Source organism: Pelodiscus sinensis, chromosome 2 (genome assembly GCF_052426305.1).
Source record: "Pelodiscus sinensis isolate ZL-2025 chromosome 2, ASM5242630v1, whole genome shotgun sequence".
Lineage (NCBI taxonomy): Eukaryota > Metazoa > Chordata > Testudines > Trionychidae > Pelodiscus > Pelodiscus sinensis.
Window position 1 is genome coordinate 17,507,111 of NC_143053.1, and position 24,638 is coordinate 17,531,748.

At 42.9% G+C, this 24,638-nt stretch overlaps 1 protein-coding gene across 4 annotated transcripts in view; it reads left to right on the plus strand.

The window, feature by feature from the left end:
* The window catches only part of ASAP1 (ArfGAP with SH3 domain, ankyrin repeat and PH domain 1), a 315,920-nt gene that overhangs the window by 143,792 nt on the left and 147,490 nt on the right, over positions 1 to 24,638 (plus strand). For all 4 annotated transcript variants that reach the window (XM_075920136.2, XM_014573856.4, XM_075920138.2 and 1 more), the window contains 4 exons: positions 2,709 to 2,781; positions 20,620 to 20,765; positions 23,889 to 23,963; positions 24,309 to 24,358. In XM_075920136.2, coding sequence (XP_075776251.2) covers positions 2,709 to 2,781; positions 20,620 to 20,765; positions 23,889 to 23,963; positions 24,309 to 24,358 — 344 coding nt within the window. The remainder of the gene's footprint in view (positions 1 to 2,708; positions 2,782 to 20,619; positions 20,766 to 23,888; positions 23,964 to 24,308; positions 24,359 to 24,638) is intronic.

The following is a 24,638-nucleotide window of genomic DNA, read 5'->3' on the forward strand; positions in this document are numbered from 1 at the left end:
TGTACCCTATCTCCACACAGAGAGAATGGGATGGAGAGAGCTTGGCAATGCAAATCTTTGTCACTCTCACACATTGTGTGTTTCTCTGTCATTTTCATACACACACACTGTCCTTCACTATCATCTCCTAACCCAACACATACTCTTATACCCTTGACCGAAGACCAGAGCCTGCACCCCAACCCCTACCCTAGCCTGAAAGTGAGTGAGGATGGGGGAGGAAGGGAGATGGAGTGAGGCCTTGAAGAAGGGGTGGGGTCTCGAAAAGGGGTGGGAAGGAAGTGGGGCAAGGGTATTTGGGTTTGAGGTAGAGCCTACATTGCAATTAAATTGAAAAAGTGATCTTGTGGTTAAAAAGGTTGGAGACCACTGAGTTAAAGCAAGGTCATTCTCCCCTCCGGGCGGTGGGGGAGGGAAGAGCTGGGGCTGGGGCCAGGGCTGCCTCGGCCATGGGCCCTCCCAGCCAACACGGGCATTGGCAAGCATAGCAAGTGTAACCCACGCAACTTGTGTGGTTACTGAAAAAATGCCAGTGGTACCTAGACCACAGCAACAGATAAGACCAAGAGACCTCTACAACATGGGCTGGGAGCCAGCTGGCTTTTAGCTCAGAGGATAGAGGCTCCTATACTCGGCTCCAGAGATCCCAGGTTCAAATCTGCCTGGTGGAGGTTACACAAGCAGAGGGCACGGCCCCCTACTTACATATTATCTTTTACTCTTGGTATTCTGTATCTTTTAACTATGACTATTTTGCTTTGTCAGAACTGAGCCACTTACATTTGTAACAGTCTGAATCAAGGTGTATTGCCAGCGTGCAGGGTATAACTGAATATTTGTAAACCTAACATCGTAGTCACTGATATTAAGTTGTTCTCTTTGTCTTTCATGGTCCAAAATAATCAATTTAAACACTTTTGTATCTATTCTCTCAGGATGTGCCTACACAACACCTTTAGCTCGAAATAAACTATGCAATTTGTGCTACGCAAATTGCGTAGTTTATTTCTATTGTACTTTGAAATCACTTCTTTTGTAATTTGGTGCTGTCTATAAAGCGCCAAATTTCAAAATGAAGCGCTATTCCAAAATTCCCATTAACCCTCATGGAACGAGGGTTACCGTGACATCGGAATAAGCAGCCCGTTATTTCAAAATCTATTTAGAAATAATGGGTTACTTCAATAGATGCGGAGTAGCTATTTCAGGATACTTCTGGTATCCCGAAATAGCTCTGCAATGTAGACATACTCTCAGTCATGAACAATGAGTTATGTAAGCAAACATGTAATGAAAGTGCTTAGTATTCCCAGTGTAGCCTATAGGGATAACCTGCATGCTTGCCAGTATATGTATGGATTTATCATTTCTTTATGGTTTTGGTTATATGTTTGTTATAATAAGTTACAGTAGGTTTATACTGACAGTTTGTCTGTTACACACAGGACTTACAGGCCACATCCTGTAAGTTGAACTAAGGCAAAGCTAGCATGAACATGCTTGGGACCTTTAACCCAGATATCAGAATCAATGCGCATATATTTGGGACCTTTCACCTTGATAAACAATCTCTAATGGCATAGGGGCTTCCAAGAATACCGTTAAACTTACCAGGTACATCATTGCTTAGAAAACATATATGGTAGGGAGATACAGATGTACATTCACTATCTATCTTATGAAGTTGGGATGTTTGTGACTGTGCTAAATGTATTAATAAACTATATTTGTAAATATACCAGAGTTCCTATAGTATGAGTGTTGCAACTGTGCACATCAGGGAATCACTAAATACAGCTCTGATCCTGGAACAAAGGACCTGTCAACCATATAGGTGGTAACTGGAAATTCATAAGTAATTTTAGATCGGGCAATACCAATACCTAAATTTACAAGGGAGTGGGCCTAGAAAGTTCTAAGAAGCTCCAGTGTGACTTTTAAAAATTTCGTATGCCACAAACTTTTTATTTCTTTAACTTTATGTTAATTTGGAACATTCATAGAGATGGTCTTTCTCAACGTGTATTAACTTGTTTCATCTTTTTCAGTAGGTTGTGAATGGGCCCATTAGAAGTTTTATGAGGTTCAAACAACTGGGTTAGGAGTTTAATCAGAGAAATTGAATTACTTGTACCTTGAAAGTATTGCAGTCTATAGAAGCTTCTGTGTTCTAAATCAAGGGACCAAACCTGAAAACAATTATTTACTTTTCTAAAGATGCTTTTATATGTTGTTCCACAGAAATAATAATGGACTTGTGTATGTTTAAAAATCAGGTTCTTAATCTAGTTTTTTTTTCTTTACTGCTCTTGTGTCCAAATTATTTTAAAAGGAACAGTCAGTATAAAAAGTCGGAATTTTATGTAAAAATGTGGTAGCTGCTATCACTATAACTCACCCCAAAATTACTCAGTGAAAATAGAGAATAAAATATTTTCTCTAGGTGTTGGTTCATTTGACTGTGTTTCTGATGCTGTGCTGTCCCTGATAAGACTCCCTTGAGAGCTGTCTAATCTAGCTCTTTAATTGACTTGAAGGTGTTGAGTAACTCAAGACCTTCCCAGAGGGCTCAGTACAGTGCATCTGTCATGCTTCCAGATTCAGAAATTATTCACTATTTACTTACAAATACTGTGAAACTGCTTGATGCTATTCAATAACAAGCCATAAAGAGGTGGGTTTTTTTGACAATCTTTCTTTTATTTCAGGCATTGGATCAAGACAGAACTGCACTACAGAAAGTGAAAAAATCTGTAAAAGCAATATACAATTCTGGGCAAGGTAAGTAGTTTTAGTCTTATGTGAGAAGATTATTCTATTAAATTATGTTTACAAAGTTTTTTGCTGCTAATTGCATATCTATATATTAAAAAAAACCTTTTCCAATGGGATGACAGTGATGCCGTTATGTCACTCTGCATCCCACCTGCCTCCTCCTTCTCTCCCCCACCCCTTTCTCCAGCACGAGCCAGATCTCACTGCTTCCCCTCGCCACTTGGAATTACTATTTTAAACCAAGCCCCTACTCCCCTTCTTCACCCGCACCCCACAGGATTTTTAATGCCAAGAAACATGGCACAGTAGCTGGCAGACCCTACATTACTGCTGTGAAAGCCCAGGGGCAGAGGGAGGGTATGGTGTTTGGGTCAGCAGCCCGGGGACAGGCTTTAGGAGCAGGGCTCCCAGCTGGGCTTACATGCCAGCAGCGGCCTCTTGGGGGATCCCCTATTGCCAGGCTGTAGGGAAGCCGGAACACGGTGCCCAACTGCCCAGAGTCTGGCTGCTCCCGCAGAGTGTCATCACCTCCCCCGTGGCTGCCAGAGCACCCCTGAACTGCCCAGGGGATCCGCTGCACTGACCTATCTGCTCCTTTCCTTCTGCTCCTGGTGGGCAGATAGGCAGCCCTGGGCTCTGCAGGCAGGGCTGGGGCAGTGAGCAGCACAGGCAGGACCGTATGAGGGAGAGGTCGGGACAGTGGCCCCCTGCACTGCTGCTTTCCCCACTTCAGCAGGCTACAATATCCCAGAGTGCTGCGTGTACACGGCACTACCTGTGCTCACTGCGCCACATGCGGGACAGGCACTGCTGTGCTTTCCCGGCCACTGCTGTTAGAGCCAGGCCTGGTGCGCAGTGTGGCTAGGAGAGAGGGAGTTTAGGGTTGGGGCGGGAGAAGGGACCCTGGCTCGTGGGGAAGGGCTCTAGGCTGGCGGGGAGGGGCGGGAGAAGGGGTCCAGGCTGGCGGAGGTGGGGAGGGAGAAGAGGCCCTAACTGGCGAGGGAATGGAGAAGGAGCCCGGGCCGGCTGGAGGAGAGGAGAGAGAAGGCACCCTGGCTGGTGGGGGATGGGAGAAGGGACTCGGGCTGGCAAGAGGGCAGAGGGAGAAGGAATCTGGGCTGGCACGGCTGCAGCCTGGCCATCCCGAGTGGCCGGTGTGGGGAGAGCTAGGGTTGGTTACTTAAAGAATAGGTGATGCCTGCCTCTCCCAGAGTACTTGTTGCTGCTCTCCAACACCTCATTGGAACCAATATATTTCAAGGAAGTACTCCTGATATTTTTCCTCCAAACTTCCCTATTGAACTGATCCTGTCTACCTGAGAGGGCAGAGAGACTTTGTCATTCTGGGCTACCATGAAATCTAACTATGGGTACATTCTTGATTCCACTGGAACTGCAAAGCAATTGACCAGAGGAGTTTTGTTAAAGCAAGAAGCTGAATCCTGGATCAAGATTACCACATGAAATGAGAGACTATTAACTTCTTCACTATCAGAATTACCCTTTTGTCAAAGCTTTACAACATTTATAATCTTACGTCATCACTCACTGTCTTGTATAAAATAATAATGTACAGAAAATGAACGTTATTGGTCCGCACTAGACCAGGCAGGTCAGCTTAAGGTAAGCCATCCAGGTACACAAAATGCATAGCTATATTTGGCTTACCTTAACTGCAGGAGGCCAATGGGAGCTCAGACTCCCAACGGCTTCCCTTATTCCTCGTGAAATTAGGAGTATACGATGCCAGTGGGAACTGCCCTCAGCATTGGATTTGGGGGGGTCTGCACTAGACCAGCTAAATTGAATGCTAGAAAATTGACCTGTGGAAGGTCGATTTTCTCCGTAGTGTAGACATATCCTGTATCTTGTCAGGGAGGAGAGGTGATATTTGCCATTTTTTGCCCCTTAGGAGGAGCTTCAGTACAGTGCAATAAAGGCTAGAATGCAAATATTTTGTCATTTGAGGTCTGTACTTTGCAAAATTTCCATTAATACGTGCGTCAGTATCATTAATAAATTTGTAAAGGTCCTCAGTGAAGCAACATATCAGATTCTGAAGAGGTTGTGACACAAGTAGATGCAGATTGAGTTTCAAAAATGCTTGTGCTGAGCCCAGCGGGACCGACTGCTCTGTCCCTTTCAGAATGCAGACTGGTGGGGGAGGGGCGGGGGGTTGTCCTGAGACCTAGCAGGGGACCAGAGACTGAACCAAGGTTTTTGCATGTTGGCTCCTCTCTGTCCCTGTTAGAGTGCAGAGTGGCAATGGAAGGGATGGGGGAGAGATCAAGTTGTCGATAGTGCTACCTAATAAGCTCCTGCTTATCGGGTAGTTGACTACTCGACTACTTGTTCACATCCCTAGCACATATTGGCTTCTGCTGAGCCGATGATATATTCAGGGAACCATGGGGGAGAGGCAACTCCATATGCAAGGCAGCTCCCCGTGCAAACCAGCTTGCGCCGAATCAACTGCCCCCCCTAGCCTCTGTATCGAGGGAGGGAAATGGGAGCCAGTACTTAATAAAAAGATATTAGATTAAATCTATTTAAAGCCAATGCTCCATGAGCACCGGCTCCCACCTCCTGCCCCTCCCCATTTCAACAGATATATGTTTACACAAATGCATTTTAACATCCCTAACTATAGTCCGTAAACATAAGGAAAAGTTATATTCAGTGTTTTAACCCATGTTTATCTCCTTGTATTAGAGATAGGGTGGATGGGGTAATATGTTTTATTGCACAGCATCTGCTAGTGGAAGGGACAAGCTTAAAACCATCCTTAAAAGCTTCTTTCTTTCACTAACATAAATTGGTCCAATAACAAGGTATTACCTCACCCACCCTGTCTCTTTTCTATAGAAACGTTGGCTTATACAGCATGAAGAAAAATAAAGGAAGTGAACAGTGCACGCAGTATTAAATATATTGAGTCTTCTAGAGGAAAAATATGTGAAAACAAAGTGATTGGAGACTGATAATAGTGATGCAGATAAATTGTATTTTGAGATAACATCCAAGTAGAATTTCTCCACAGAAGATACCAAAGGTAGCAGTGAAACTTCTTGTCACAGATAGGTCAAGAAGGATATGAATGATATCTTTATATTGTAGGAGGAGGCCACTAGCCACATTTTGGGAGCTTAGATGACTTGTTTTATATTTTATTTATTGGGGTATATGAGGTTGATAATTCATATAGTGACTTTGTTAAACTCTCACCTACCTTGTAAAGTCTTTTGAAGAATCAAATCCAGTTGGGATGGAGGCAAATAAAATTACATTGGGGCAGTAATAGTTCCTGAGATCTCTACTCCAATGTATGCTTCCTAATTTCATTATTGTTTTGCCTGTAATGATATATAAATAATGGCATTCAGAGAATGGGTACATCTTATACCAGATTCTGGAGGGTTCTGAGAAAGAAGAGCTCAAATGTCTTGGTATATCACAAATCATGTTTACTGTTGAAACATTAAAGGCAGGAGATTTTTCTTCTGTTAACAAAAGAATTCAAGTCAGTTTAAACCCCACTGAACCTGTTTGAGAAGCTTTTTGCAATTGTCCCTCAAACTTGTTAGATATTTCTGTAATGGGTAGGTTGGATTTGTGCAGGGGGGCAATAAAATGGCGGCAGTTCATCAAGGTTAGCCCCTGCTCGGCTGCTGTTGCTATATTTACTTCCTCCTCCATAGGTGTGGGCGATTGCAGCTCCCATTGGCCGGGAACAGCGATCTGCGGCCAATAGGAGCTGTGATTTCCCTGTACCTGCAGAGGCGTAGGTAAATATGGCAGTGTGAGGGTCAGCCAGGGGCTAACGCTGGCAGACCAGATCTGGTCCACAGGCCAGTATTTGCCTACTCCAGGATTTGTGGGCTACAAGCTTTTGTCTAACTGAAGATGATACCTTAAGTAAGTGGAAAATACTTTTGGATAGTTATCCAATAACACCCAGTTGACTTTTAGTGACATTGAATTACATCATAATTAATAGTGTAAATTTTAATAGCTTTTTTCTGTTAATTCAATTGAATGACTAATCTCTAAAAGCTAATTTCCATTAATTTATAGCAAGTCTTAGCAAGACATAATTTACAATGGAAAATGTTCAGTGGATGAATGCCTCTGTATTGAGCAAACTAATTCTTGCAGTTCTCATCTCAGCTTTTTTATACTTGTGTGTGTCACAAAAAAGGCTAATTTAGTGTGTAAATGTGAAGATACTGTATTGCAGTATTAAAATAATTTTAAGAGGGACTGGAAAGTTGTGAGATGGTGAATTGGCTAATTTATTTATTTTTACGTTTCCATTGAGGAAGAGATTGAGACAAATGATTTAAACTTTTCATGCCACAGTTGAAATTACTGTTTCAACTTTTCATCTGCTTTTCTGTGCTCACTGCCTCTCCTTCTTTTCATTATTTCTGTCTTACAGTCTTGCTGATTAAAATTCCTATTTCATTATGTTCATTTAAAAAAAAATTGACCCGGGATTTCTTTTGTCAGAGATACCTACAGAGATATTTTATATGGATAGGCCCCTGTATAGATTGAAACAAAACTATAAAAGTAGTTCTTACTAATTTTAGAAATATATGTACAAAGAAACACAATGTGGAGCATACTGATATATAGGAGAAATTGCTGCTTGTTTGGTATCTTCCTTTTGTAAAGTGTAGTGTCTTGGTGAGAGATCTTCCATTAATTTAAGCTCCCAGGCTTGTCCTTTGAAGGAGTTGTGCAGATTTCCTTTGAGGACGAGGACTGAAAGGTCAGATATGAAGTCATCCTTTTATGAAAGGTGTTCGCCCATATGAGAGAGATCATTTTTGTCTTGTCATTATTCTGTGTGATTTCATTTGAGAGCGAATTCCTGGTTTCACCCACACAGTTATTATTAGGGGCATTTAATGCACTGGATGAAGATGTTCCACATGTTGCAATAAGCTTTTGGAACCTAATCTATTTCTGTGATGGATTGTCCTTGTTTGATTAAGATAGTTTTAAGTGTGTTAAGGGGTGTGTATTCTGGACTTTTTCTTTAGAGCCTTTCTGTGATATCTGAGGGCCTTGCTGTAGTTAACAGATTTTCTTGGTGTGTCTGGTATGGTTACTGGATCTGAGGAAGTAAATGTGGTAATCTGTAGGTTTCTTGTATATAGTTGTCTGTACAGTTTCATTGTTGAATCTGATTGTTCATCTGGGAGCGTTTTAGAAAGAGTTTGATGGATGGGTGGTAGTTACTGAATTTGTGGTGGAAATCTGAGTAGTTTGTCCAGAGGGTGAAAACATCCATATATTATTGTTTCTGTGGTATTTTTTCCCCCCAGAAATTCTTCCCCAAAGTGGCCTATGAAGAGGTTGGCATATTGAGAATCAACATGACTCACATCTATTTTGTTTGCAGAATTGTTCATTATACTCCATCTTGTTAGAAACATGGAGTATGGTATTCAGAAGGGCTTCCTTCATGTACATCCGATTGCCCTGACTCTGTCTGTCTGTCTCTCCTCACAAGGGTGTTGGACTTCAACAAAGAGATTTACTCTGTTGCTGTGTGTACACATTCAGTAAACCTGTTTTTCCACACGGTGCAGGAAGGCTGATCTTTTATGCACTAGGGATTAAGCGACTAGTCAAGTCACTACTCAGTTACTCATCTCCCCCTCCCCCCCACACATCTCCACAGTGCCAAAGATGGGGGAGTCAGGGAAGACATAGGCACAGCTGTCTGGGTGGTTCTTACTACATTTAGAATGCAGAGGTGCATTGGTTCAGGACCAGGCGCGAGCCAGGACTGCTCAATCCCAGTTTGCGCTGGGTGCTGGACCTACCCCTGCTGGCAGGCAACCTGGCTTTTACTACATTTAAATGCAGAGCGACAGCTGTCCGGGATCCGGTGCGAGCAGGGACTGCTCAGTTCTGACTAGCGCCAGTTTTGGTATCTACCCACACTACGGCTCTCCAGTTTAAATGTTGTAGGAGCTGCCTCTGCACCTGGCTCCTACTACATTTAAACTGTAGAGCTGCAGCGGGGCCTCTTATCGACTAATAATGTAGTTGATGCAGTTTGTATCAATGACGCAATTAGTCAGTTTCCCACTTAACATCCTTATTATGCACTGTATCCAGAATTGAATACATAACACACTTCAGTCTGTTTACTTAATACTCACACATAGACTTTAGTTTCTTTGTTGATTGCATTGTTCATTATAAAAACATGCCTTGCCTTGTGGAGATTAATAAAACAGTCTACTGTTGAAGTTAAACACATAGTAGTTGTTTCTACTTACAGATTTCTTAGGCTACATCTACACAACAGAGCTATTTTGGGACACCTCCGATATCCCGAAATAGCTATTCCGTATCTTTAAACGCACCCATTATTTCAAAAAGTATGTTGAAATAATTGGCGCAATATTCCAGCATCCCTGTATCCCTGGTTCTACAAGGGTTAAGGGATTTGTCAAAATAGCGCTCTATTTCAAAATAACCTCAAAATAAGCTATGCAATTTGCACTATGCAAATTGCATAGCTTATTTTGAGGTAAGGGTGCTGTGTAGACGTGCTATTTCTTCTATCAAAATTGTTGTATGCACTGTGAAAGCTGAACTTGTTCAAACATTCAGGTACATTGGTAATCTTAAAATAAATAATGGTATTTTACTGAATGGATGGGTTACGGACTTACATGAACCCTGTGGTAAACTATGGAAACTCTGACCTTCCCTTTTCCTTATAGCCTTTGCATTGAAACAGAAGCACATAATTACTTATAAAAGCGGCGAGCAGTCCTGTGGCACCTTATAGACTAACTGAAGTGTTAGAGCATAAGCCTTCGTGGGCAAAGACCCACTTCGTCAGATGCAACTGACGAAGTGGGTCTTTGCCCACGAAAGCTTATGCTCCAACACTTCAGTTAGTCTATAACCGTGGTCACCAACCAGTAGATTGTGAGCTACCGGTAGATCTCAGGGGCTCTAAGAGTAGCTCTTGAGCCCTCTCTGAACTGCGCACCTGCGCAGTACATTTACATTAGATTTCCTCATTTGAGGAGCAGCTACTCACTGAGCAACAACACAGGTGAGTAGCTGCGAGGAATGGTGGGAGCTGGGAGGTCGGGAGGGCTGAAACACCCCAGCCAGCTGACTGTGGCTTTCACAGCTGGAGCTAGGCACAGCCTCCCTGGGCTGAGCGCAGGGCAGCCGGGCTGGAGGGACGAGAAGCAGCCGCCCAGCCAGCTAGCCATGGCGCTCAGCCAGGGTGCACCACGCTCCATGTGGGCTGGCGCAGAGGAGAAGCTGCCTGGCCTGCTGGCTGTGGCGTTCAGCCCAGAGGAGGCTGAACCGTGCTCCAGCTGATTGGGTGGCTTCCCCTCTGCGCCTGCCCATGTGGAGCTTGGTGGCACCCTGGCCAGCTGGCCGAGCAGATGCTTTTCTTCACTCCAGCCCGGCTGTCCTGTGGTCAGTCTGGAGGGAGCGCGGGTCGGAGGCTTCCCTCCGTGGCTGGTGTAGGGAATTCTCTGCCCCAAACTTGTCCCCTCTCCTCTGCCCCAAACTTGTCCCCCGCCCTCCTGGCCCCTGTTCCCTCTCCCTTGCCCCTCCGACCCCGCTGCAGAAACCTGCCCCCCCCCTGCAGAAACTTGTCCCCCGGCACCCTGCCCCTGCTGCAGAAACCAGTTCCTTCTGGCACCCTGTCTCCTACTACAGAAACCTGTCCCCCTGCTCCCCTCTGCAGAAACCTGTCCCCCCCAGCACCCTGTCCCCTGCTGCAGAAACCTGTCCTAGCACCCTGCCTCCTCTCCCCTTCCCCCACTGGCACCCTGTTCCCTGCTCCAGAACCCACTAGCACTCCTCCCCAGTACTGTGTCCCCTGCTCCCAAATGACTTTTCTATGGGTCAATGACCTCTGACTCAAGGCAGGTTCCCTGCCGTACTCATAAATAAAGACAATGCAGAAACTTTTTGGCTATGTCTAGACTGCAAGCCTCTTTCAAAAGAGGCTCTTTCGAAAGAGAGTGTCTAGACTGCACGCGGAACTTTCGAAAAAGCAAGCCGCTTTTTCGAAAGAAAGCACTCAGTGAGTCTGGATGCTCTCTTTCTAAAAAGCCTGTTTGCTTTCAAGAACGCCTTCTTTCGAAAGAGCACTTTCGAAAGAAGGCGTTCTTCCTCGTGGAATTAGGTTTACCACCGTCGAAAGAAAAGCCGCATTCTTTCGATTTAATTTCGAAAGAACGCGGCTGTAGTCTAGACGCAGGTGAAGTTTTTTCGAAAAAAAGCTACTTTTTTCGAAAAAAAACCCTGAGTCTGGACACAGCCTTTGTGTTTAACATAGTATTCTATTTAAAAATTAAGCCTGGCCAACAAACCCCCAGTTGGGGCCAAGCCCCCATCTGGCCATAACCACTCCTGCACTGCCCCTTCCCCAGACCCTAGATCTGAGCCTATCAAACACTGGAACCTCCTGCCCTCAGCCCCTCACATACCCCAACCCAAATTCCTGCACCCTCACATCCACTGCCCTGCTTGGAGCCCCCTCCCCGAGCCAGTGTCCCCTTCTCCACCTCCTCCTGCATCCAGCTTTCCTCCCAGAGCTTGCACCTCTCACCCCTTCCCACACCCAAATCCCTCATTCCCACCCCAGAGCCTACACATCCTGTCTCAACACAGCAAGGCTGCGTCTAGACCGGCCACAAATTCCAGAAAAGGGATGCAAATCAGGTAAGTCAGTATAGGGAAATCCGCGGGGGATTTAAATATCCCCCGCGGATTTAAATAAACATGTCCGCCGCTTTATTTCCAAGCCGGAAAAAAAGCCGCGGACATGTTTATTTAAATCCGCGGGGGATATTTAAATCCCCCGCGGATTTCCCTATGCTGACTTACCTGATTTGCATCCCTTTTCCGGAATTTGTGGCCAGTCTAGACGTAGCCCTCGGGTCCAGCTAGACTGCAGGAGTTTTTCAGGATTCTGGAGATATCCCAGAAAAACTCTTCTGCATCCAGGGTTGCGTTTGTTCTTCCGCTTTTTTAGTGGAAGAGCAAACAAGCTCTTTTGGTTACCCCTATATTCCTCTTTCCACAAGGAATAAGGTGGCTTCCAAAAGAAGGGGTTTTTTTCTGACATTTGGTCCAGTGTAGACAGGCCAAATGTTGGAAAAACCTCTTCCTACAGAATAATAATAATAAAAAAAATAAGCAGCAGTATAAGGATTGGGGATAGCAAGTGATGGAGAGGAGGAGAATAGAGAGGGCGGGGCTTCAAGGAAGGGGCGGGGCGGTAGATCTTGGCTTGGTCTGTCATTTAAAAAGTGATCTTGGGGGTAAAAAGGTTGGAGACCACTGGTCTATAAGGTTCCACAGGACTCCTCGCCGCTTTTGCAGATTCAGACTAACAGGGCTGCCCCTCTGATAATTACTTATGTATAATTTGTACATAGTGCCATGTATGCATGGTTCAAATTGGGATGTAAATTCTTGTAGAATTCTATCTTCTGTATGTGTGTCACTGTTTCATGTATTTTAAATTTTTCTTTATCATAAAATACAGCTGTAATATGTCTTGTATAACTTCTGGATGGACTAGAAAATTAGTGGAAATCTCTGGATAAGAATATTTTCAGATTTTCACAGCTTAACTAATTTTCTATTTATCCTTCAGCTAGATAAGGTAGGCTGTAGATGTACTTTTATAGTAAAGATTATTAAATATCCTTATCTGTAGTACTCGAATTTCATATGTTTGAGTTTTATTTTCTTATTTACTGATGATAGTGGAATTCACTAGGGGTGTTATATTTTGATTTATTAACTAATTGAACAGTAGATGGGATTTCCATCGACTATTCAATTAGTTAAGAACTTCTGCATTCCGCCTTTGAAATGCATGAGAGCCTTAGCGGGGGGGGGGGGGGGCTCTTGCGCATTTCAAAGTTGGAATGCGGCGTGAAGCCTGAGGCCAGTGGGGAATCCCCTGCTTACCCCAGGTGTCATGTGGGCATTCTGCTTAAAATGTACACGCGCCCCCACTGATCCCGGGTTTCACGCAGCATTCCAACTTTGAAATGTACAAGAGCCCCAGCGGGGATTCTTTACGTTTCAAAGTTGGCCACCTCTGCACCCCTGTTCCCTCCCATGAGCTGGGGGGAACTGGCTTTTAAGCTGGCTCTGTCCAGTACCCCTTTTCCACATCCTTCCTCCCCCCCCCCCCTCCATTGCCTCTTTGTGATAGAGGAAGCAAGGGGAGGGAGCGACTAGTCTTCTAGTGTGTCAAATATCCGATAAGCTTTGGCTTGTTGGAAAGTCAATTAATCACTTACATCCCTAGTCACTTACATCCCTAGCATTCAGTTTACCTTACAAGAAAATAGTTTCATGGACTATTATATTGGATTCCTGAGTGTTCTTACATGCATTCAGTCGAGAATAACTATCCTTTTCCTTCTTTGCGTCCCCTTTCTTACGATGAGCTTGGGAAGCATATATTATTTTGCCCAGGTAAAGACAATGGTCTGATCTAAAGCTTAATACCAACACCTGTGAGGTATTGTCCTGAGTAGCCATTACCACCGTTACAAAGTAGATTCAATAAAGTACTAATAAATATATTGGTGCGAAATCCTGCATTGGCAAGGAAAGGAACAGCATGATCTACTGGGTCTTTTTGATCTCTAATGTCTGTGGTTCCATTATTCTTCCTTCACCTTAGAACCAAACACTGTTGTGCATTTGAGCTTCTTTAGGTCAAGACTGAGTCAGTTAATGCTTCTCCTTAGCTCATGTCTCCTGTGCATATTTACAGAATACATTTTACATTACAAATATGCATTTTATTATTGCATAATGATTTTTGGGTTTTATGCCAAGATATGTGATTAAAAGCATAAGTTTTTAGAACAGATATAATTTATTAAAAACATATTTTACTGTTTGTCAATCCACAACAACATATGACTAAATTTTGGACATTTGACATTCATTGTGTTGCAATAAGTATGACAATGGTATGTAAATTAATTATAAACATATATAGTACTATCTTGTTTTCAAAATAAAGTTTAAAGATCTTGAGCAATTTCATAATTTTGATTTGAGTTTAAGAAAAGACAGTTGTTTTTTGTCTTTTTTGGTTGTAGTGGAACTTCGTACTTGGCAGTTTTTTAATGGTTTGGAAATACAGATCTTTTGAGGCTTTTTGCCAGGATTTTTTTAGTGTCTAAGATGATTCATGCATCATGGGATAATGCACATGGCCTATGGTGAAATTCATAGTTTTAAAAGTAAAGTGTGGAAGTCAACAGAAAAGTAGTAGTTTATAGCACCCAAAGATTTCAACTTTATATCTGAACTAGTCACTACTGATTTTCTGTAATTTAAATACTGTCTGACAGAATTTACAACTTGGAGAAAATGATACTGCTACTGCTACCTGAAAGAAACAGAATTCCTTTTTGCATTTATAACCCTATCTCTCCCGCTAGGGAAAATTAATTCTGGACGTTGTCTCTGTGTGTGTTTGTTGATTTAAAAATAACTAAGATACGGGTGGGAACCTAATAAAGAAATATAGAACAAAGCAGTACAGGAGGCTCAGTTTAATCCTGAGTAGTGGTAGAAATGTAGCCGTGTTAGTCTGGTGTAGCTGAAACAAAATACAGGACTATGTAGCACTTTAAAGACTAACAAGATGGTTTATTAGATGAGCTTTCGTGGGCCAGACCCACTTCCTCAGATCAAATAGTGGAAGAAAATGGTCACAACCATATATACCAAAGGATACAATTAAAAAAAATGAACACACATGAAAAGGACAAATCAAGTTTCAGAACAGAAGGGGAATGCGGGGGGGGGGGGGGGGAAGGAGGTGGCGGGGGAAGGTAAATGTCTGTGAGCTAATGGTATTAGAGGTGATAATTGGGGAGGCTATCTTTGTAATGGGTAAGATAGCTAGAGTCTTTGTTGAGCCCCCCGCGTAGAGTGTCGAATTTTAGCATGAATGACAGTTCAGAGGATTCCCTTTCAAGTGCAGATTTAAAAGGCTTCTGAAGCAGGATGCAGGTAATTAAGTCGTTGAGACAGTGTCCTTTCTGGTTGAAATGGCAAGAAACTGTTTTTTCTTTGTGATCCTGTCTAATATCTGTTTTGTGGGCATTGATCCTTTGGCGAAGTGTCTGAGACGTTTAATCCTGAGGAAATTCTGTATCACATATTTCTTTGCTCCTCACAAAAGAATTACTTCTGACAGGGAAGCGAAGGGAAGCTGCTAGAGAAGTCATGTGTCCCTTCCCAGCAGTTCAGGTGCACCCTTTGAGGTATCTAGAACAGCTGTAAGAGCAGGAAATCATTGTGATGTGGGGCTGGAGATACCCTAGTTGGTGGCTCCTATCATACCAGGTTCTGTTTCTAGTCCTGGCTGGACTCAGGAAGATGGAACTTCCTCTTGCCTTTCAAGATGCAGCAGGGGCTAGGTCAAACCCACTCCAGGAAACTGCACTGCTCCCATGTTTCCATTGCTCCTTACCTCTGCACCTGGAACTCTGAAATGAGTAGTATTTGTAGAATTTTGAAATATCATGCGTAGAGTTTTTAATTTTTGGTATAGAATTTTCAATTTTTGGCTGAGAAATTCCTCAGGAGTAAAAAACACAGAAGAGGAGCTTAGGGAGATATACCATTACCACAGCTGCAAATGAAGAAAGATTAAATATTGTTGAAAGGAGAACAGAAGACTTACAGGATTGGACTCTAAAAGATTCTGTATTCTTCAAAAACAAAATGAAATCTCTCTCTCTCACTCTGAGCCAGCTGTATTATCAGTATGAATATGTTCACTTCTCCAGAAATATTGGATACAGGCACTCCCCGAATTACAAATATCTGCATATATGAACGCTTATCTGCAGCCTTGGGAGCAGGCAAGAGAGCAGCAGGAACATGGGCTGAAGTACTGCAGCAAGCCCCATCCCCTGACTAACATCTTCAGCATAGGCTTTGGCATCCCAAGCCATCTTCCTCTCCAAGGGCTCTACTCCCAGCCTCTGCTCACCAGAAAGCGGTGAGCAGGTGGGGATGCAGGACTCCGGAAAAGCAATGGGGCAGCCAGTGACGGAAGAGAGCCAGCACTTTAAGCCCCATTTCTTTCCAGCCACTGGCTGTGCAGCTGCCCCTTGCTCCTCTGGGTTGCTCCATCCTGCATTTGAGCTGCTTCCTGGTGAGCAGGGGGCTGGATGCAGAGTCCACAGGGAGAGGTGGGGATTGGAGCAGCCAGAGCCGGTGTTGAGCCTGCAGGAAGAGAGGGGGGCAGGTGGAACCAGTGCTAAGCTTTCGGGGGTGGGTGGTGCAAGCTGTCACTGAGCCTGGGGTGGAGTGGGTGGCCAGGTAGAGCCAGATTAAGAAAGGTGGATTAGAGGCTGTAGCCTCGGGCTAAGGGGGGTGCCGTAAAAAGATCTACGCTTTTGGTGGCCTGGAATTCTTTTTGTAGTGTCCCCTTAATCCAGTGACTAAAACCTCTGTGTTCCAGGCATGCCTGGTGGGGAGGGGGACACAACTCCATAGAGCCACCTTCCCCCTTCCTAAGGCTTGCACCACCAAAGGGGGGTTGCCCCAGGTAAGCTCCCTGCCCCTCAACTCTCTACCCCAGCCCTGAGCACCTTTCCACACCCTATCTCCTGCCCAGACCTCACAGCTCACCCACACTCTCACCTTCTGCCTTGAGCCTTCTTCTATACCCAAGCTCCTGCCCAGATGCTGCACCGCCATCTCCTGCATCCTAAATGCCTCATCCCCAGCTCCAACACAGAACCCCAATTGGAGCCCTCACCCCCTCCAATGCGTTACCATCTTCCTCAACACACATTCTGAACTCCCTACATTCTGAACTCTTCACCTTTGGCCCCACCCCAGAGCTTAGGGGGCACCCAAAAATCTAATAAGCATGTCCCTGCAGTCGAGGGATGTCCAGAAGTCCCCTTCAAAATCTCCACCTACTTCCTCATTTTCCTCTTATTAAACCTGTCTTTCCTCAAGCACCAGAGTTCAATGTTAAATTAAAATTGACTCCGAAATATTTTTTTTGATTTTCTGGAGTTTTTTTTAATTAATATTGCAATGGTATTATTTTCTACTATTTTTCATTGCAAATATGCAGCTTTCAGATCCATTATGATTTTTAAAGGCTTTTGTGGGATAGCTTGGGAACCTGACCACCATTTATAACATTGTTTCTAAGGGAAAATGTGTTCCGAGTGCTCCGAGTTCCAAACAAGCGATTCATAAACAAACTTTTGGGGCACAACCTGTTTGTAAGTTGCAGACTTCAGTTGAAGGAATCTCAACCTAAGACTTGTGAATCATGCCCTTCCTGGCTAGTGAAAAAGAGTTATAAGCAGTTGGTTGCACTTATAACTGAAATAGCCATTTCACCATTCAGGGAAGTAATAGTCCCTTCCATTTTTTTCCTTGGCATAAAAGTTTGACCAACACTGAATAAACCCACCCTGGATAAATCTGTTCTAACTACTTTCCAGTAAAAAAAAATCAGTATCTGAGCAAGCTCATAGAAAAGCTAGCCCAGGGCCGATTATAAGCTTTTCTAATTGAAGGAAATATCCTAGGCCCAGCACAATTTGGATTCAGGTCAGGATGTGGGCTGAATTAGTAGCACTGATTGATCTCTTGCTCTGGATTGAGAGTAGACATCTGCTCATCCTTCTCTTGACCTGGAGATACTGTTGTCTTGCCTAAGATAGAAAGCAGGGAAGTTCATGTCCAAAGAGTAGATATGGGAGATTTCACCTTTGCCAATGGACTGCTCACTTGTAGAATCCAAGAAGGATCAGGTTTTTTCCACCGGTCCATTTCAAAATCTACATGCAGCCACTAGATGAACAGGTAAAATGACATGGGCTCAAACATGCAGATGATACTATTTATGGTACAGTATCCTTTACTGTACTCTCCTTGAGCATGGTGCTACTGGCATGATGGCCCAGTACTAGAATGTGATCCATTATGGATGAAGATCTGGTTGAACATGAGCAGGATGAATCCTGTATTGAGGGGCAGAGGAAAAGATTTTGAGGAGTCATGGTACAGGCTGCTTTGGCTGGAGATTGACACCCAGAAATTATTGGTCAGCTCCATGATTTCTCTTTGATGCTAATCTCTCTCATTGCAGCATCCATATGTAGTTGTTGTCCAGAAAAGTACATTCCAACCATTCTGGCTGACAATGTCCTGGCCTTGGTTTTTGTCTCCTCTCACCTGAATTATAGCAGTGCAGTGTATGTGGGAATGAAACCATTGACCCTTAGAACTCCAGCTAGTACAAAATGCGACATTACTCTTGCTTAAACAAGACAAACTACTGTGAGCACATTAGCTTATCCTTCAAGGTGTCAGGCCTTGTTTAAAAGGCACTTAGAGGCCTGGGTGCAGAATATCTAAAAGCTCTCTGCAGGAGAGACTGCTCATGGGTAGTCCTAGACACTGGAATAAATTTCCATCCAGAGAAGGTCAGTCACATACATTGTCACCTTCTGCTCCAAATGCAAGGTGTGCTTCTGCTCCAAGTGCAAGGTGCGCTTATGTGCAAGGTGCGGTTTATGTATTGCTGGAAGGTGCTTGGCTGTTCTGTTTTTAAAAGATCTCTAAAACTCTTAAACAGATTATTTAAACTTTCTCCCAGCAGAAATAATTTAAGGTGTATGAGATCGTATATGTTAATTCACAGTATGTTGTTGGGAAACAGTTATGATTGCTACACATGCCGTATATGTATCAGTACAGCCAGGCCTTTAGGTCTGGCTAAAACAGAAGCAAGCTGAAATAGGGGCAGAGGTGAGTAGGAGTAGTCTGTCAGAAGTACCAACTAGTATCTCGTGGGCTGTGTCTACACTGGGCCACTTATTCCGGAAAATCAGCCGCTTTTCCGGAATAAGCTGCGAGCTGTCTACACTGGCCCTTGAATTTCCGGAAAAGCAACGATGCTCTACTGTACAAAATCAGCCGCTATTCCAGAAAAACTATTCTGCTCCCGCTCGGGCATAAGTCCTTATTCCGGAACACTGTTCCGGAAAAGGGCCAGTGTAGACAGCCCAGTAGTCTTTTCCGGAAAAAAGCCCTGATCGCAAAAATGGCGATCGGGGCTCTTTTCCGGAAAAGCGCGTCTATATTGGCCACAGACGCTTTTCCGGAAAAAGGGCTTTTCCGGAAAAGCAGCCTGCCAATGTAGACGCTCCTTTTCCGGAAAAACTGAAAACGGAGTAGTATTCCGTTTTGAGTATTTCCGGAAATTCATGCCAGTGTAGACACAGCCAAACAGAATAATGATGTTGAGCATGCTGTAGTTGCTCCTTTCATTAAGAGTCTATATACCTGAATTGGAGTCACCTGGCTCCATACTTGCTTGTGCATTGGCTGGGCCCTTAGTACTCATAGGTAATTATCTTAAATGATTCATCAGACTCAGTCTCATAACACTCATCACTGCCAGACTCAAAAACACAACAGCAAGGAAATTTAAATTTAAATTACCTTGGAGTACATACCCTCTACTTCTATACCCACAGGCATTTGCTATCCTGGCTACCATACCAAACCATATTCCGCAGTTTTAACTCTGCCTCTTTAAGCTGCTCTTCTACATATCCTGGGATAACAAGCTACCGCTTGTCAATAGTATTACTTGTATGTGCATATATACAATTTACTTGTACATGTTTAGTTTAGTAGTTTGTGTTGTCAGTGAGTAGCTGGAAGGCTCACGTTCTTTAAGGGCACAAAATGAATGTTTCTCTCTACTATGCTACTTAAATGGAAGACAAAAACAAGCAGAATGAAGAACAGAGAGATTCCAAACATACAAAATAATGAAGGTTTTTACTCTACAAATTGGAGGTCCAGTATATCCCATATTTATACCTCTAATACTATTGACTTCATGGTTTGTTTTGTAATTAAACGTGTACCTGTTAATAGTAGTAGGTATAACTTCATTTTGTTTTTTACTCCTAAGTAAATTCCATCACAACTAGGGGGTAATGCCCCTTGCACGCTATACTCGCCAACCCCCCACTCTCTGGGGATGGGCAGCCCTGGCTCTTCCCCTAGCTGCTGGGGAAGGGAGGGCTGGGCCAAAGCTACAGCATGGGATCCCCAGCTTTCCACCCCTCCTCCTCCCCCCTAGCCACAGGAGAAGGCCAGGCCGAGGCCATGGCGCAGCATCCCCAGCTCTCCCTCTTAGTTCTGGGAGAAGAGACTGGGCTGGTGCTGCAGCGAGGCATCCCCAGCTTTCCACGTGGCTGCTGGAGATGGCCAGGCTGGGAGTGGGTGGGGCTTGGCTCCAGTGTTGGAAGGGCCAGGGCTAGGACTTGCCTTCCCCAGCTGGGCTTTCACTGCCCATGCCTACCCCCCAGCTTGTGGATGCAGATGATATGATGATGACGTAATTCTTTTGTCCTGCAGGAAAGATATATAGAGAGAGAGAGTGAGAGAGAGATTTTTCACAAAACTAAAAATTAAAACTAAAACATTCTGTCTCACTTAAATTGCTCTTTTTCATATTTTTCTCATTTTGTTACTTTAGTAATCATGGACAGATTTTTGTATTCCATTGATCATCATTACATGTGACCTTAAATTCAGATGGTGATCTAACTTCTGGCTACATGTTAAAAGTCCTTTTTAAATAGTAAAATAACTGATTTTCTGTAAATGCAGCAATTTGTTTTTCTTTACAATGTGGTCCTAACTTGCGAATTCACCAGTTTGGCTTCTTTAAGTATTGATTTGAAATAGGTATAGGAAAGAAACTTGCTAATTTTGAACCTCTTTTTTCAGATCATGTTCAAAATGAAGAAAACTATGCACAAGTACTAGATAAATTTGGAAGTAATTTTTTGAGTCGGGATAACCCAGATCTTGGTACTGCTTTTGTTAAATTTTCAACACTTACTAAGGAATTGTCAACACTGCTGAAAAACCTGGTAAGAAATTTTATGTTATTTTTATAAAATTATTCAAAACAAAGTAAAATACCTTTGTATTCCTGATGATTTGATTAGCTATGTAAATATTCATCAAAGTATTATCTTGTAAACAAATCAGTTAATTTTAAACTGAAATCAATGTAGGTATACTACAGAAATAATCTCAATTGCAGTTACACTTCAAAAAATGTTGGAAAGAATAAGTTATGTTACACATACTATATTTAATTATGGTGATGTCTATTCAGACAGAATGATGGAAGTGTGAACTGATACACAATTATAAAATCAATGGAAGAATCTTACAATCCTCTATAATTCCTACAGGTCGCTGTATAGAATTCTTAAAGAAAGCTAGATCATGTCCAGATTAAGGATGTTAAGAGGCTGGTAACTGGCTAATTGCGTAGTGAATACAATTTTGTATCAACTACACGATTAGTCGATAAGGGAAGGTGCTCTGTCCTTGCTCACGCCACGTCCAGGAGCTATGCCATTGCGGCTCTGCAGTTTAAGTGTAGTAAGAGCTGGGTGCACAGGGCTGAAGCTGGCACCAGCTGAAGGTAGGGAGGTGGATCACCAGCTTCTCGGGCCTGGAGCTAGTAGGGGTGGGATGAGCAGCTTGTTCTGGGGCTGTCCTGGTTGCATTCCGGAGCTGCTGCAGCTTGGCAGGGGTAGATCCCAGACCTGGTGGGAGCTGAGACTGAGCAAGCTTGCACTGGGTCTGGGACTACTGTGGCTCTGCATTTTAAATGTAGCAAGAGCCAGGCCAGTTGTTAGTATATGTAAAATGCAGAGCCACAGCAGGGGTAGCTCCTGGACCCGGCACAAGCCAGGACTGAGCTGGGCTTGCATTGGGTCCAACAGTTCCTGTCTGTGGGGGGATCCCAATGTGGAGCTAGGACCCCCACGGACAGGGGCTCCTGCCAACGCAGCTTGTGTTCATGGCCAGCCCCAGTTGCTGCAAACAGGGGCTGCTCCATCAGCACCCCATCCAAAGGGGGTCCCATTAATTAACTTAATTAATGTATCTAACATTAGTGTTTTGAAATGGCTGTTTATCCTGTTTGAAAGGTTTGTCCACACAAGCTAAAAAATATACATTTAAATTAAATTAAATTAAATTAAATTAAATTAAATTAAATTAAATTGATTGATTGAAAATCCTTATTTACATTTATATAGATGCATTTAGATAGTTTGAACAGGTAGTGTTTTAGCCGAAGTGTTAAATATCTGTACAATTTATGCTGTTGGAGAAAGCTAAAGTTATTTGGTTACCCATAATGGTATTAAAGACAAAGGAGTAAATGTCATTGTTGTTTTCTAATAACTACAAATGGTAAGGGCCTCAGTATTGTTTAATAGAAATGTAAATATTGTATTCTGATACATTAATTCATTACTGCTTTGGATGGAGGAATTCCACTTGAGTATCTTTTACCAATCCTGTGTGATTTCCTTTCCAAGTTTTGAACCGTCCTCATATTACTTAGGAGAATTGATGCAATTGCAGTTGAAGATTATATGATGGTTGATAATGATTTTCTATTAGTGATATGAGGACAAACTTTTTATATGCATATAAAAAGCCAGAATATGTGTATTTCGTTTATTACTAACCTATAGCTCATGACCACTATAAAGATATTCCTTCCTGTATGCTTGAGTTTGTCATTTGAATTGAAACAACTGTCTTAATCAGTTAATATTCATGAGACATAAGGATGGGATATGAAATAATGCTGACAAATTGTATTAGATGAAGAAGAAATCAATAACTATATAGCTCATATCCATGATCTTTCTCCCAGTCATATCTTTCAAAGGCTATCCTGTGGTCAGCTCCAGAATCACATTGTGGGTTACTTCTTTACAATAAACAAATATACCAACTTAAAATATACCTTTTTGGTATATTTGGTGGAACATTTCACATTAGTCCTGTGGATCCCAAGTTTCCTAGTGACTTTTGGGTCTGAGTTGTTTGTTTTGTTTTAAAACAATGATTGATAAATTAGAACTGTTCCACATCTTTTGTTTGTTGTTTGGTGAACTGTATATAAGAAAAGTCCTATTTACTTACAGTAAACTTCTGATAATCCGGCACCTTTAGGACCCAGCGGGTGCTGGATTATCAGATATGCCGGACTATAGGAAGGGGGGGCTATGAGAGGTCTGGGGTGGAGTGGGGGGGATGCGCCCCTCGGCGCTGCGGGCCCAGCCCGGCAGCACCCCAGCTGCTCTGCCCCAGACTTCCCCAAGTCAGCCGCTGCTGAAACTGACCAGTGGCTGACTCCAGGAAGCCCAGGGAAGATCCTGCTGTGCCCTGGGCTTCCTGGAGTCAGCCGCTGGTCAGTTTCAGCAGCGGCTGACTTGGGGAATTCTGGGGCAGAGCAGCTGGGGTGCTGCCAGGTTGGTCCCGCAGCGCTGAGGGGTGATGCTACAGGACCAACCTGGCAGCACCCCAGCTGCTCTGCCTCCGGCTTTCCCGAGTCAGCCACTGGTCAGTTTCAGCAGCGGCTGACTCTGGGAAGCCGGGGGCAGAGCAGCTCCAATTGTCCAGCTGCCCGGAGCACTTCCGGGTTCGAGATGGTGCCGGATCATCAGGAGTGCTGGACCATTGGATGCCGGATCACTGAAGTTTTACTGTATTAACATTTTCAGGGTTGCCTAGATTTCAGCTGCTTGCTATCCATCCATGTATGCATCCAAATTCTTATGTTGGCGCTTACTATCATCACTCTTAAAAGAAGCCAGTGTATTTCCTAAATTACTCCCCCAGTAATGTTCAGTTGCTTGTAGAAAAACTGGAAACTACCTTGATCTGTTTTCAGGACTTCCTTCATCTGCTAATTTTAATTTCACTTTTCATGTTTCCCTGATTGTCCATAACATTTCCTATATTTTCAATATTTCGATTTCCATCCATGTACATTTTGATTAACTCTGTATGGGTCTGAATTTGCTATTAGTGTGGAACTTTTTTGCTATAGGTTCAGCTACATTAGATAGTGAAATTAAACAAAAATATGTGTGCAGTATATTTGTTTAAATCATGATATTTATAAGTTTTGGTTTTTTTTTAAACTCAACTAGTGTTTTTTTTTATTTTCTCAGCTTCAGGGCTTAAGCCACAATGTCATTTTCACTTTGGATTCTCTCTTAAAAGGAGACTTGAAAGGAATTAAAGGGGTGAGTGTTCAGCAAATCTAGAGGATTTTCAGGAAAACATTTTCAGGCTTGCCTAGGTTTCAACTGCTTGCTATACATCCATCTATGCATCCAAATTCTTATGTTGGCACTTATTATCATATCTGCATAGATTCTGCTAAGTATAATTGAAGTTGCATGATTAAAATTCCACTTGGAAAATGTGATTCAAATGTCTTAAGATCCATGTGAATGACATATTTGAAAAAATGTAAAAGGAAAGACTTTTAAAAATGCTATATATGATTTTTTGGAAGATCTTGGTTTTAAACCTAGAATTTAAAAGTGTTTATAAACATATTTTAAGTATATTTTCTATTTCCTAAGGATCTTAAAAAGCCTTTTGACAAAGCGTGGAAGGATTATGAGACAAAATTGTAAGTGTGCTTCATTTTATCATAATTCATAGAAAGAGAAACACTTTAATGTCACAGAAGGGATACTTTTTTGTTCTAACCTTGATGATTATGATACTGAAAATATCTGCCATTTATCTTAGATAGTCTTATTTAGTAGGTCAGTAATACTCTTGGATTTTTGTTCTGGTTCAGAATGAAGATGATTGATGAATCTGTAAAATGAAGAATTAAGAATAGACATACTGTCAATGACATTAACACCACATTAGTCATATAAGTGTCGGTGGTAATGGAAATT